Source organism: Myodes glareolus, chromosome 1 (assembly GCF_982192425.1).
Source record: "Myodes glareolus chromosome 1, mMyoGla1.1, whole genome shotgun sequence".
Taxonomy (NCBI): Eukaryota; Metazoa; Chordata; class Mammalia; order Rodentia; family Cricetidae; genus Myodes; species Myodes glareolus.
Window position 1 is genome coordinate 36,089,683 of NC_142026.1, and position 13,555 is coordinate 36,103,237.

The window sequence follows — 13,555 nt, forward strand, 5'->3', positions numbered from 1 at the left end:
TTAGCTCATAAGCTTTTTATGCCCATTAGAGATTTATTTTTTTTAAACTTTCAATTTTTTTTCCTGGAATAAAGTTTGCTTCTGGTGTAACAGATTTTGGTGATCTGTCCCCCATCTTTACGTGACTCCCATGGACCCAACAACCAACAAAACAAAACAAAACAAAACAAAACAAAACAAAAAACTCAAACCAAACAACAAAAAATAAAAGGCTTGGGGCATTTCTCCAGTTCTGCCCTCTGCAGCACACACAGTTTGTCTTCCAGGCTCTGGCTGGTTCCCCCGAAAGCTGCTGCTGTTCATGGGGGTCATCCCACGGCACTGGCATCTCCAGAATGCTGGGGTCTTCTGCTGCAAATGGGCTGCATCTTCATCAATCGCCTCTCCTGGGCCTTCTTCAGGGACTCCAGCCCTGCCACACAGTGCCAAGCCACAGTGACTCTCCATGACCCCTTCACACCTTCAAAACCAGCATCAGCTGGGTGACTCATACTACCAAGTTCAGCTGCCCACACAAGATGCAAGCTTGGCCACCTCTGGACCGCAGCTTCTGTGTGCTGACCCCGCAGAAATACTTCCCCAAAGACTTCACCTCAGTGATGCTGTTCTCTTCTCAATCACAGCTGATTTTTCAGCCTCAAGTGACCAGACACCACAGATTCCTCACACGAGTGGAGTGGGTTGATTGGAAAGTGGCCAGCACAATCTTTGCCTGCAAGCGGTTCGGTCAGCAGTCAGTCAAGATAGCTTGGCTTTGCCTTTGCCTTTTAGTGTCTTGGTTATTGTAATTGGGCCACTCTGATGAGCTGGGAGGTATTCATCCCTCTAAAGCCCTGTAGCGTTTGGAGTTCGGGCTCCCCAGAGCTGAATGAGTGACAAAAGCCAAATTTGATGCCCTGTTATTTTCCAGAGCTAGCGGATAAAAGGGTGTAAATTCTTTTTTTTCCCTTTTTAATATTTTTATTTTTATTTTGGGGGGGGGGGGTCAGAGATTACAATATGATTTCTGCTTGTCCTTGCCTTAAGATCTACAAATTCTGCCTGTGCAGAAGTCCAACACCTATCTCCTTCTCCCACCACAAGGGAAGTTTTCTTCAAAGAGGGAGGGCAGGGCACGGGTAGTTTCCATAGAAGGCAAGAGTAGCTAACTTCCACCAGACAGAGGCAGAGGGCATAAGGACTAATGATGGTCCTGCTTCCTCAAAAATGAAAACCCAAATAATGGCAAACGCTGAAAGCTGGGGAGTTTCCTGAGCTATCGCCACTTCCTGTTTGGCATTCTAGGTAAAACCCTATAGCATACACACAATCAGTACAGGACAACTGCAGACCGAATACAGCGGCCGGCAGCGTGGGAGAAGCCAAGGACGGTGCTGCCATGGCAGTCCTCAAAGTTCCTTGGTTTCTGCACAGCAGCTTCTGTGTCCTGGAGAGCCTTCATGATTAGGCCATGTGGAAGGCTGCTAAGCGCTGACAATGAGAAGCCATGGGGGTCACTGTGGGTGACTCCAGAGTTACTGCAGAGCACAGCCAGGGTTCCCAAGGAAACTGTGGCTAAAATGCAAGAACCTACAATGCTCGAGCGGGCTCTAGGAGGTGGAATCCAAGTCTTGCACGCTGTCTTGGACATCAGCGCTGTCTTTGCTGTCACTGCCACTGTCATCTCCAGCCAGGTTCTGCTGACTGGCCTCTTCAGAACCAGGAAGTGTGCTGCCCTGATTCTCCTTGGAACCCAGAACCACGTATCTGCCCTTCTTCAGCACCAGCTGCCGTCTCAGCTCCTCTGCCATCTGGGAGAGATCTCGTTTCATGGCGTATGCATCTTCTCCATCTGCATAGTACTTGGGCTCCACCTCACTAACCTGGAAGTTCAGGGTGTTGGAATAAAGGTGCAGGGCCACCCTGTTGCTCTTCCTCACGTGCAGGGATACATACTTGGCGCTGAAGTTCTCGATCATTGCCCGTGAGGCCTGGTCCATCAGCTTCTGGGCCAGGCTGAGGCGCCGGTGGGAGCGTTTCACAGCCAGTGAGATGATGTGTCCATGAGGGACATCATCAGGGTCCTCCTCCATCTTGGCCAGGACATAGCCCACGATCTTGCCATCCTCATCCTCAGCAATGTAGGAGAGCTGGGGCCAAGAGAGGCCGTGGTAGAAGTAGTACTTCATCTGGTAGTTCTCGGGCAGGCACAGCAGGTTGCAGTGCTGCATGTTCATCAGATCATCGGGCCGAGCACGGCGGATGTTCATATTGGCAGCAGATAGGCCTGTCAGGCTCGAGAACCACAGAGGATGCCACGGAGCACAAGCGACACCAACACCGTTTGCTTTAAAACAGCTGGGATATCCAAACAGGACTCACACAAGATGAGAAAGATCTCCCACTATCTTCCATTTCTTTTCGGCGATGCTGTACAGAACCTCGTCCATCTTCATGCAAGTGGGGTCCCAGTCGTGTCCGAAACGAATGACGACCACGCGGTCCTCCTCCGACAGGATGCCCTGGTCTACCTGCCAGCCATTGTGCAGATGCGGGAGCATGTACGACATCTTGAGCGGGCCTGCGCGGCCGGAAGCCGCGAGCTACCTCGTGAGAGCCCACGCGGCCCGACCGCCCGCGACTCCTCTCAGCAAGGGTGTAAATTCTGAAAACGTGCTACGGTTCCAGAAATTCCCTGGGAGACTTTTCTTGGCCCTGAAGAACCTGAGTAGTCTGAGACAATTAGCGGGGTTTTGAGTTGCACCCTAAATTCCTGTCATAAGGTTTTAGTGAAAAGTGTTCAGGTCCTGGGAACCTGCGTACTATTGGGGGTTCTAATCAGAGCACGTGGATGGGAAAGCCGCCTCAAAAGTAGCTTTTCGCACCTGTACCTGTTGCTGAGACCGAAAGAGCTCTCCTTGGCTCTGCCGCAGTCCGTCCCCCTTTGCTCCGAAGTAAACAGAATCAGAAGGAGTTTCTGGGAATCATCCGACGTGAGGGGTGGGAGTGGAGGGAGGACTCCAGGAAGGCAGTTAGGGCTCGGAGCTTATGGAAATATAGAACTGAACTAGAGAAAGGGCCATAGATAGGAAAGGATGATGCCGGTCCTCCAAGGAGTTGTCTTAGAAGCAGCTTCTGCAGCTTCCGCAGCCTTCTCTTTGAGAACACGTCCCCGTGTTCCTCCCCAAACTCTTGGGATACATTTAGAGCACCCATTGAAGGGGTGAAAGTTCCTAGTATGTGGCCCCCACGTTAGAAGAAGATTTAGGTGACTTGAGGTGGAAGATTACTATGACCAGCCCCGGCAATGAAAAGATGACCCCACCTAAGACCTGCCACAGCTCACCTGTTGTGCGAGTGAGAGGCTTGGGGGTGGCGTGACTCCCGGAGCCAACTGGAATGACTGGAAATTTCCGGTCCAGAAAAGAAAAGGAGACTTATTTTTTTATTTTTTATTTTATTTTTTTGAAGACCAAAGGGTAAAACGAAGGAGAACCAGCATCCAGATGGTGCCACCCAGTGGCCGAAACTGGAGAAATCGGCAGAAACACCAAGACAAAAAAGACAAATCAAATAGAGGGAATAATGGCGTGCAGAGGCTGCCACCTAGTGGCAGAACTTAGAACAACGGGCGAATCTCAGAGGGTTAGGTTGGCCTTAGAGGGTTTGTTTCTGTTAGGGTTAGATAGGTTTAGGTTAGTTAGTATTAGAGGGTTAGGTTAGGGCTCATGTCAGTGTCAGGTAGGGTTTGGTCAGGGGATAGGTCTTGGGTTCGTGTTGGGGGTAGAGTTTGGTTTATACATTTTTTGAGGCTTATATAGAATAGCGCATAAACCTATGTTTAGGGGTAAAACTAAGCAGGAAAGGTGCGGAAACTTGTTTCGGGGGAGGTGTGTGTTTACATTCTGGGACGGTGCGGAAACCTCCTCTCAGGGAATAGCTAATCAGGTGGACTACAGACTCCTGTGCTCAGGACCTCAGTAAACAAAAAGCGCGGACACCCGTGCACAGGTAAAGGCAAGACCTCTGTGTCCAGGGACTCAGCTGCTGTGTAAAACGTAAACTGTGTCCACTGGCGCAGCTTGTCCTGAAGAATGCAGTTGTAACCCCAGAAAACTAGAGTTTGATGCAGGAGGATTTCTGTGAGGGCTAGCGGGGGTGTCTGTTCAAAAAAGTGCCACCCAGAGGAGCTGAATGGTTAGGGGTGGGGTGGCGGTCAAGGCTTGAATACTCTGGCTTGCATCTGGCCTGGTGCGCGCATGCACTCTGGGTAACGTAGCTTATTCGGCCTGCACAACTCTCATTAAGGAGGCTGTGAGCCCTGGTACATTCTGGGTTTCGCGCTGTTTTGGTGCTCACATCTTCACGGAGGCTTCTGTGTAGTCACTGCCAGGGCTGGGCAGTGTGGTCCCCGGCCGGACTCAGGACTCCGCAGGGACTCAGCGTGGACTGTGCGGTCTCCAGCCCTAAATTACACCTCGGCCAGCGTCGTGGGATCGAGAACAAGTTCAGGCGGCGACGGAACCTGTTAGTGTTCGATGCACTTTTGAGTTTGTTTTTAAGTAGCTAGCTTCCCTGCGACCCCAAGCAGCAGAGGGTTCTCACAGGCTCCTGGTATTAGTCAAACTCTCCAGAGGACTGAGTTTTCTGGGTATTGTAGTCCAAAGTCACCTTAAGGTGGCGGTGAGGGCCCTAAGCCTTCTGGGTATTGTAGTTCAAGGTCTCCAGAAGGCACCACTTGTGTGGACCCTAATCATTCTGGGTATTGTGGTACAAACTTCTGGAATTGGCATCTGTAGAGAAGACTTTTGGATTTTGTGGTCCACTATTTCTCCACAGTCGTCATCACCGAGGCTCCCGAGAGCTCTTAAGGCTCTGTCAATGGACGATTGGAGCCGTCAGTGCCCGACCATGGCGCGTTTACAGCCGACTGCTCTCGGGAACGACCGAGTTTGGACGGGGACGACGAGAGGCGGCGGAAAGGACCGAGATTGGCTGACAGCGCCGAGCGTTGACGAAGACTTCCGAGCCGAGTGTCCTTGGGGGGACTCCGAGGGCTCCGGAGGACTGCCGGAAAGAGCCGACGTGTGGTCGGGAGCCGCCGAGCGGCCGGTGGTGAGGTTTTGGAGGACTGAAGGAATGGAATCAACGTGTGGGGGGCAGCGGCTGAACGACGTGATGACGTCAGGAGCACGGGCAGGGGCCCTCTGAATTGGAGGAGAGGCGGTGCTGATGGCTTGGGGGCGGGATGACAAGGTGGGCGGGCTTAAAGCTAGGGCGGGGCTAATTCTGGAGGCTGAGGCAGAGGTGGTGAGCTGGGCTATAGGAATGCTAGATGCTATCGCTGAAGGTGAATTGTTGTGCGGATGACTTGTGAACCAGCTGCAGGTGACCGCTGCACGCTGCTACATCTGCAGGGTCAGAGTCAGGGCTTGACCGCTGCAAATATGGCAGGGTCAGGGTCAAATCAAGGTCATAAGAAAGCAGGCTAGGCAAACCATGAGGAACAAGCCAATAAACAACACCTCTCTCTGTGGCCTCTGCATTAGCTCCTGCTCTGACTTCACGGACTACGATGTGAAAGTGTAAGCCAAATAAATCGTTTTCTCCCCAGTTGACTTTTGGTTATGGTGTTTCATCATAGCAGTAGTAGCCATAAGACACTCCCTCTACCGCAGGTTGCTTCCATAGGAGTGACAGAGCATCCGCTCCTGACAACCTGCAGACACCTTGTCTTGTCACGTTTAATTTACGTATTTGTTGCAGGATATTTAACCATACTGTGGGAAAATGTGTCCCTGTCTTCCCTTGCCTGCCTAAGACACTGTCTGTTTGGTTTAATAACGAACTGATTGGCCAATAGCTAGGCAGGAGAGGATAGGCAGGACATCCGTCAGAGAAAGAAACTCTGGGAGGAATCTGATAGGCTGGGGATTTGCCAGCAAGACATGGAGGAAGTTAGATGTACATTATGGAGGAGAGGTAACTATGTGGCAGAACATAGGTTAATATAGACGAGTTAATTCAAGTTATAAGAGCTAATTGGGAACAATCCTAAACTAAGGCTAAGCTTTCATAATTAACAAAGAATATCTTTGTCATTATTTGAGAGTTGGCAGTCCAAAGAAAGTCCGACTACACGTATTATTTGATGTTTTATGGCAGGGTCTCCCTATGTATCCCAGCCCCAAACTGGCTTCTAACTCACACGGATCCTTTTGTCTCAAAGTTTCCAGAGCTGAGGTAGAAGGCTCACCACAATAAGGCTTGTCTTTCTTTGTTCTATGATGTGGGATGTCTTTTTGTATGTTATGAATATGTGTTGCTCTCATTGGTTGATAAATAAAGCTGCTTTGGCCTCTGGCAAGGCAGGATAGAGCCATGCAGAGATACAGAAGAAGGGTGGAGTCCGAGAGACTGGGCAATTTGCAATGGAGGACTGGGAGAAAAGTGACAGTCACTTTTCTGACAGAGGATGCGGGTTTAATTCCCAGTGCCTACATGACAGCTCACAACTGTCTATAATTCCAGGTTCAGGAATTTAATACTTTCTGGCTTCTGTTGGTATTAAATGCCCATGGTACAGGGACATACATGCAGGCAAAATCCCAATACACATAATGTTAAAGATACTTTTTTTTTTTTTTTGGGACAGAGTTTTCTTTGTGTAACATTGGAGTCTGTCCTAGAACTTACTCTGTAAACCAGGCTGGCCTTGAACTCACAGAGATCCACCTGCCTCAGCCTCTTGAGTGTTGGGATAAAAAGACATGTTTCACCTCTGCCTGGTAAAAATGCCTTTTTTTTTTTAAGAAAAAAAAAAGCCCAACTAAGCAAATAAGTAGTAGGAGAAATCTAGGCTCAGGGGAGAACAAGGAGAGAGTGAGGGAGACAATCAGATCTAGTCAGTCAGCCAGTCAACAGCTAGCCAGACACAGAGTAGTATATACAGAATGAAGGAAAGGTAAAAAACCCCAAAGCAAACATAGATGAAGAGAAATAGATTAAGTTATAAGAGCTAGGGGGACAAACATAAGGCTGAGCACTTATAACTAATAATAAGTCTCTGTGTTGTGATTTGGGAGCTGGCTGGTGGCCCCAAAAGAAAAAGCCTGTTACAGTAATTGCTGCTCTATTTGTAGGTGAGGTTTTCTAATAACCACACAGAGACTTATTATTAACTATAAATGATCAGCCAATAGCTTAGGCTTGTTACTAACTACCTCTTACAACTTAAATTAACCCATATTTCTTACTTTACACTCTACCATGTGGCAGTACCTTTTTTCTTTCTTTCTTTCTTTTCTAGCATGACATTTTCATCTTCAGCTTTCTTTCTGTGTCTGGCTGGTGACTCCACCCTCTTTCTTCCCAACATTCTCCTAGTCTGGCTCTCCTGCCTAACCTCTTCCTGCCTAGCTTTTGACCAGTTGGCTCTTTATTAAACCAATGAGAGCAATACATATTCACAGTGTACAAAAGGATTATTCCACAGCACCTATTTTCACCACGTATGTTCTAGAGACAGAACTCAGGTTGTTAGGGTTGGCAGCAATCACCTATACCCACTGTGACATCTTACCGACCCAAGATATGTATTCTTTACAATAGTAATGGACCAGAGGTAAGTGACAAGATGTTAACCTTGGCATTACAAAGCGGCAGTGGCTTTATATTGAACATCTAAGGCCTACATCAGTGAAGGAATTTTTCCTCTTTGTTCGTCTGTTCTCAGCAGCTAAAAATCTCTGAAGCAATGTGGCAATGGGATGCGGTTAACTAAGAGCAGCAGCCGATGGGATGGGATGGTGAGAATAGGGATTGGTGTTTAGTGTTCAATGTCGGCAACTTGGTTGGACTGAGAGACACCTAGGGGATTTGTCAACTACTCCTGGGTGTGTCTGTCAAGGCTGGTGGGGAGGTAATAAAGTCACCAGGTCACTACAGGGAGGAGGTGAAAGTGGATGGCAAGCTCAACGGGCCCTCGTGTTCCTTGGGGCGGTCACAAGCCCTGGTGCCTCCGTGTATGCCCTTTCTTGTTTCCTAGTTGTCATGATGTAAAGTGCTCTACTCAGTCATGTCTTCCCACAGTTGTGGGATATTTGTACACTCGTGAAGATGTGTGGCTGTGATTAGTGTAATAAAAAGCTGAATGGCTAATAGTTAGGCATGAGCGAATAGGTGGGACTTCTGGGCAGAGGAATGAAGTCCGAGGGATGAATCTAGGTGAAGGAGAGATGCCAGCAGGATGCGGATCGAGTGACAAGTGTCCTGCCTGCAAAATATACTAGGGCAATGGTGGCACAAAGCTTGTGGGGGTGACCAGCCAATATCTGATTCAACTTAACTGAAACTTTTTGGGGCACTGAGAACCAGAGGCTAGATAGCCCAGAGACCTAGGGTAAAACCAAATACTGCTTGTCTTAAGTACTGATAAAATGACAGATAATGATATTCTGCTATACTCAATAGATCAGTGCCTTATTCAGCCATAGTCAGAGAAGCTTCCTCCCACAGCAGATGGCAGCAAATATAGAGACCCACAGTCAGACATTACATACAGAGTGAGAGGCCTTGGAACACACAGCTTTAAATGAGATGTCTCCATCAATTGTCTCCCCTCAGAGCTCAGGGAACCCCTTGGAAGAGGAAGTAAAAAGAGCTTGAGAGCCAGAGGGGATGGAGGACCCCAGGAGAGCCAGGCCTTCTACATCAGTTGAGCAAATGCTCATATGATCTCACAGACTGAAACAGCAAGCACAGGGCTGAGATGGGGCTGCACCAGGTTTATATATATATATATATATATATATATATATATATATATATATATATATATATATATATGCTCTTATAGCTTTCAGTTTGGTATTTTTTATGGGACTCCTGAGTATGTGGACAAGTGAGTCTCTGTTTCTTGCACCTTCCCTTGGGATTCTGTTCTTCCAGCCAGTTTGTTTTGTCCAATTCCAATGTGGTAGTTTTTGCTCTGGTGTCTCCAGCATCTTGGGGTCTCCAGTGAAATCCAGGCTTTACTTTTATAGCTTCATACAGTTGCCTCTCTGGGCCTCCATGTAGGGACACCCCTGCCACATGCCTGGCCTTAAAAATCCTCTAAAACCCGAACCTCGTGGCTGGAACTGCCAAGTTCTGCTCCTTGATGGAACTGGAACACGGCCCCCTCATTCAGACACATTTTCACCCATTTTCTGCTTTGGATCGTTTCCCCCACTGCCTAAGTCTGTCTATCCCAGAACTCACTATGTATACCAGAGTGGCCTTGAACTCCGTGATCCCCCTGCCTGTGCCTTCTGAGTGCTGAGATTAAAGATGTGCACCATCACACCTGGCCCTAAGCTTTTCTTTAATTTGCCTTCACGAATTGGAAGCTTAGCTTGGTGGCATCTTGCCCAGAGGTCACCACTGCCTTTGTTACAGTTAGCACCCAACTGGTTTAATTTGTTTATCTCCTTGAACACAGGACTTAGCTCTATCATACTTCCTGGTACCCCCTTTCTCCTCAAACTGCATTTTATATTTTTCCTTGCGTAGTTGGCTCCTTTTCATTATAGATCTTCAGAAGACGAGCTACTAATAGCCACAGGGTGGAGTCAATACCAGGCTGCCTTGAAATCTCTGCCAATGCTATTAATCCAAAACTCTTCAATTTAGCCTCAGGCAGAGTTTTTGGTTAAGGGCAACCAAATTCTTTGCCAAAATATTACAAGAGCAATCTCTAGGTCACTTACTAACTCTTCTCCTCTGAAACTCTTGATCCAGGCCGTCATAGTCTATATTGCTCTCAGCATCACTGTCTTCCATGTTCCTACTAGTATGGTCTATTAATCCCAACTTAAAGCATTCAACTGCTTTCCTAATCCTAAACCCCAAAGTCTACATTCAAGAAGCATGGTCAGACCTATCACTGCAGTACCCCGGTTCCTGTTACCAACTTCTGTCTTAGTCATTGTTCTGTTGCTGTGAAGAGACACCATGACCACAACAGCTCTTAAAAAGGAAAGCATTTAATTGGGGTTTGCTTACAGCTTAAAAGTTTAATCTATTGTCTTCATGGCAGGAAGCATGGCAGCACGCAGGCAGACATGGTGTCTGAAAAGTAGTTTGAGAGTTCTACAAACTGCTCCTCAGGGAGCAGGAGGAGAGAAACACTAGGATTGACTTGAACATTTGAAACCCCAAAGTCCACCCCTCAGTGACACACTTTCTCCAACAAGGCCACATAAACTCCAACACTGCCGTACCTCCTAATCCCTGCCAAGTAGCACCACACCCGAATGATTAATCATTCAAATATATGTTCCTATTGTGGTCATTCCTATTCAAACCATCACAGTCCATTTGGTTTATAGCATCAGACAGCTTCAGCATTTCTTTGTTTATCTTTTGTCTGGGTGACCTGTCTATAGCAAGAGTGGGGTTTTGAGCTTTACTGAGTGAGGTAAGCCAGACCCAAAAAGAGGAATATGGTATGTATTTACTCATAAGTGGATTCTAACCATAATTAAAGGTCTTTGAGCCTATTATTCGTGATCCTAGAGAAGCTAAATAAGAAGGTGAACCTGATGAAAATCATGTAGCTATCTGCCTGGAGATTGGAAATAGACAAGAGTCCCAGGTAACCTCGGGTGCATGGGGGGGGGTGGGAGGGTTGTTGGAAGGGGAGAGGGTTAGAGAGAAGGGAGTAGGGAAGGAATGGGGAAAGCTAGGTGGACTGGGATGGGGGGGAGGGAGGAAGGATGGATATGGGATCAGGGAAGAATATATTTCAACTAAGGGAGTCATTTTAGGGTTTACAGGAGACTTGATTATAAATGGGATCCCAGGTCCAAGGAGAGATCCCCAGATTGTTCTCTGGACAGAGGAGAGGGTGCCTGAAACGGCCTTGTCCCATAACCATACTGATGAATATTTTGCTTATTACCATAGAATCTTCATCTGGCGATGGATGGAAATAGAGACAGAGACCCACATCGGAACACTGGACTTAACTCCCTAGGTCCAAACGAGAAGCAGAAGGAAAGAGAACGTGAGCAAAGAAGGCAAGACCAGAGGGAACCTTCGTCCGACGATGGATGACGATACAGACGGAGACCCACATTGGAGCACCGGACGGAGTCCCCCAAGGTCCAGATGAGGAGCAGAAGGACGAAGAGAATGAAAAAGGAAATAAGGACTGCGAGGGATGCGATCACCCACTGATACAAGGGGACGGATCTAATGAGAGTTTACCAAGGCCAGTTGGACTGGGACTGAACAAGGACGCAATCCAACCAGATTCTCTGAATGTGGCCGGATTCTCTGAACGTGGCTGGCCCGGAGTCTTTCTGAAAAGCCATTGACAATGACACTGGGACTTGTTTCCTCTGCATATACTGGATTTTGCGGATCCAGTCTGTCTGGACACTCACCTTCCTGGACCTGGAGGGAGGGGGGAGGAACTTGAACTTCCCACAGGGCAGGAAACCCTGACTGCTCTTAGGGATGGAGAGGGAGGAGGAGAGGGAGTGGGGAGAGTGGGAGGGTGTTGGGAGGAGGGGCGGAAATGGAAACTTTTATAATTTAATAAAATTACTTTAAAAAAAAAGAGTGGGGTTTTGAGTCACCCACCATCACTGTGTGAAGGCCAATATGTGATTTAAACTGTAGCATTGTTTCTTTTATGAATTGGATACCCATGTACTTGGTGCATATATGTAAAAAAATTTGCAGTATCCTCTCAGTGGGTTTATGTATAGAGAAGTATTCTTCTCTGTGTCTTCTGAATAGTTTTGGTTTGAAGTCTATTGCATGCGACATTAAAATGGCCACACTGACTTCCTTCTTAGTTCTGATTGCTTGGAATGTCTTTTTATTCTTTTTTTTTAAATATTTATTTATTTATTATGTATACAATATTCTGTCTGTGTGCATGCCTGCAGGCCAGAAGAGGAGACCCCCATTACAGATGATTGTGAGCCACCATGTGGTTGCTGGGAATTGAACTCAGGACCTTTGGAAGAGCAGGCAATGCTCTTAACCTCTGAGCCATCTCTCCAGCCCCTGTCTTTTTATTCTTGGATGTCTATTCTTGATACTAAGGTGTGTTTCTTAGATATAATAAAAGTATGGATTCTGTTTTTGAATCCAGTCTGTTACTCTGTTTCTTTTTATTGAGGAATTTAAACCATTGATATTGAAAGTTGCCAATGATCAGTGTTTGTTTATTCTTGTTATTTTGTTGTGGAGTTTTCCGACTTCTCTTGTTTAATTGATCTGTTATTTATTCTTTGTGCTTTCTTAGGTGTGGTTAACCTCTTTAGAATGAAATTTTCCTTTTAGCACCTTCTGTAGGGCTAGATTTATAGATGGATACTGCTTGAACTTTGTTTTATCAAGAAATGTCTTTCTTCAACTGCTGTGGTTGGAAATTTTGTTGGGTATAGTAGTCTGGGCAGGCATCTGTGGTTTCCTAGAGTTTTTTTTTTTTTGTTTTTTTTTTTTTTTTTTTTTTTTTAGAACATCTGTTCAGCCCCTTCTGGCTTTTAGGAGTTCCAGTGAAAAGTCAGATGGTTTTCTAATCGGTGTGTCTTTCTAGGTTAACTAGTCTTTTTCCCTTGTAGTTTTTGACATCCTTTCTTTGTTCTGTATGCTTAATATTTTGATTATTCTGTGCCATGAAGAATTTCTTTTCTGGTCTAGTCTATTTGGTGTTCTATGTGATTCTTGTAACTTGACAGGCGCCTCCTTTCTTCGGGAAATTTTCTCCTATGATTTTGTTGAAAATGTATTCTGTGCCTTTGACCTGGTTTTTTTTTATCCTCCCTCTATTCCTGTTCTTCTTAGATTTGGTCTTTTCATAGTGTCCCTGATTTTCTGGATGTTGTACCTAGATTTCTTTGACCGATGTATCAATTTCTTCTATCCTGTCTTCAATACCTGAGGTTCTCTCTTTCATCTCTTGAATTCTGTTGGTGAGGCTTGACTCTGAGGTTCTTGTTCAAGCTTCTAAATTTTTCTTTTTCAATTTCTCCTACTTCTCTTTATTGATTCTAGTTCCCCTTTTACGTATCAAACTGTTTTCTTCATTTCATTCCACTGTTTGTGTTTTCATAGATTTCATTAGTGGTTTTATTCATACCATCTTTAAGGGCCTCTAACCTATCCACAAAGGATATTTTAAAGTCCAGTATAGCTTCAGCTATATTGCATTTCTCAGGCCTTTAGTAGGGTTGCTGGACTCTAGTATAGAAACATTATCCTGGTTGTTATTGTTTTTATGCTAGTATTTAGGCAGCAAGGTTTAGGATGACTGTAATTCCCAATTCTATTGTCTAGTCCTGTTTTTTTGGGTGCGTGTTCTGTTAGTTGATTTCTGTTGCTCTTTCTGGTTCTTAGAAAGGTGTGATGGTTTTGGGTTGCCTCATAGAGAATACTTCTGAAATCTTGGCAGGTGTGGCCATTGAGGGTTCTGGGTAGAATGTTTTGTGGGTATTGTGAGCTGACACTTAGGCATGGGAATGGGCTAAAGGGAGGGTAAGGGAGTCCACAGAGGGGAGGAAAACTGGGTATGCTTCCC

At 46.3% G+C, this 13,555-nt stretch overlaps 1 protein-coding gene and 1 pseudogene across 1 annotated transcript; both read right to left on the bottom strand.

Moving 5' to 3' along the window:
- Positions 1–977: 977 nt before the first annotated feature.
- LOC148123298 (N-alpha-acetyltransferase 11-like) lies at positions 978–2,249 on the bottom strand. The gene has a single exon (XM_087905877.1). The coding sequence runs from the start codon at positions 2,247–2,249 to the stop codon at positions 1,590–1,592; it is 660 nt and encodes a 219-aa protein (XP_087762003.1). The 3' UTR covers positions 978–1,589.
- LOC148123299 (thioredoxin-like protein 4A pseudogene) lies at positions 2,217–2,648 on the bottom strand (annotated as a pseudogene).
- Positions 2,649–13,555: the final 10,907 nt, after the last annotated feature.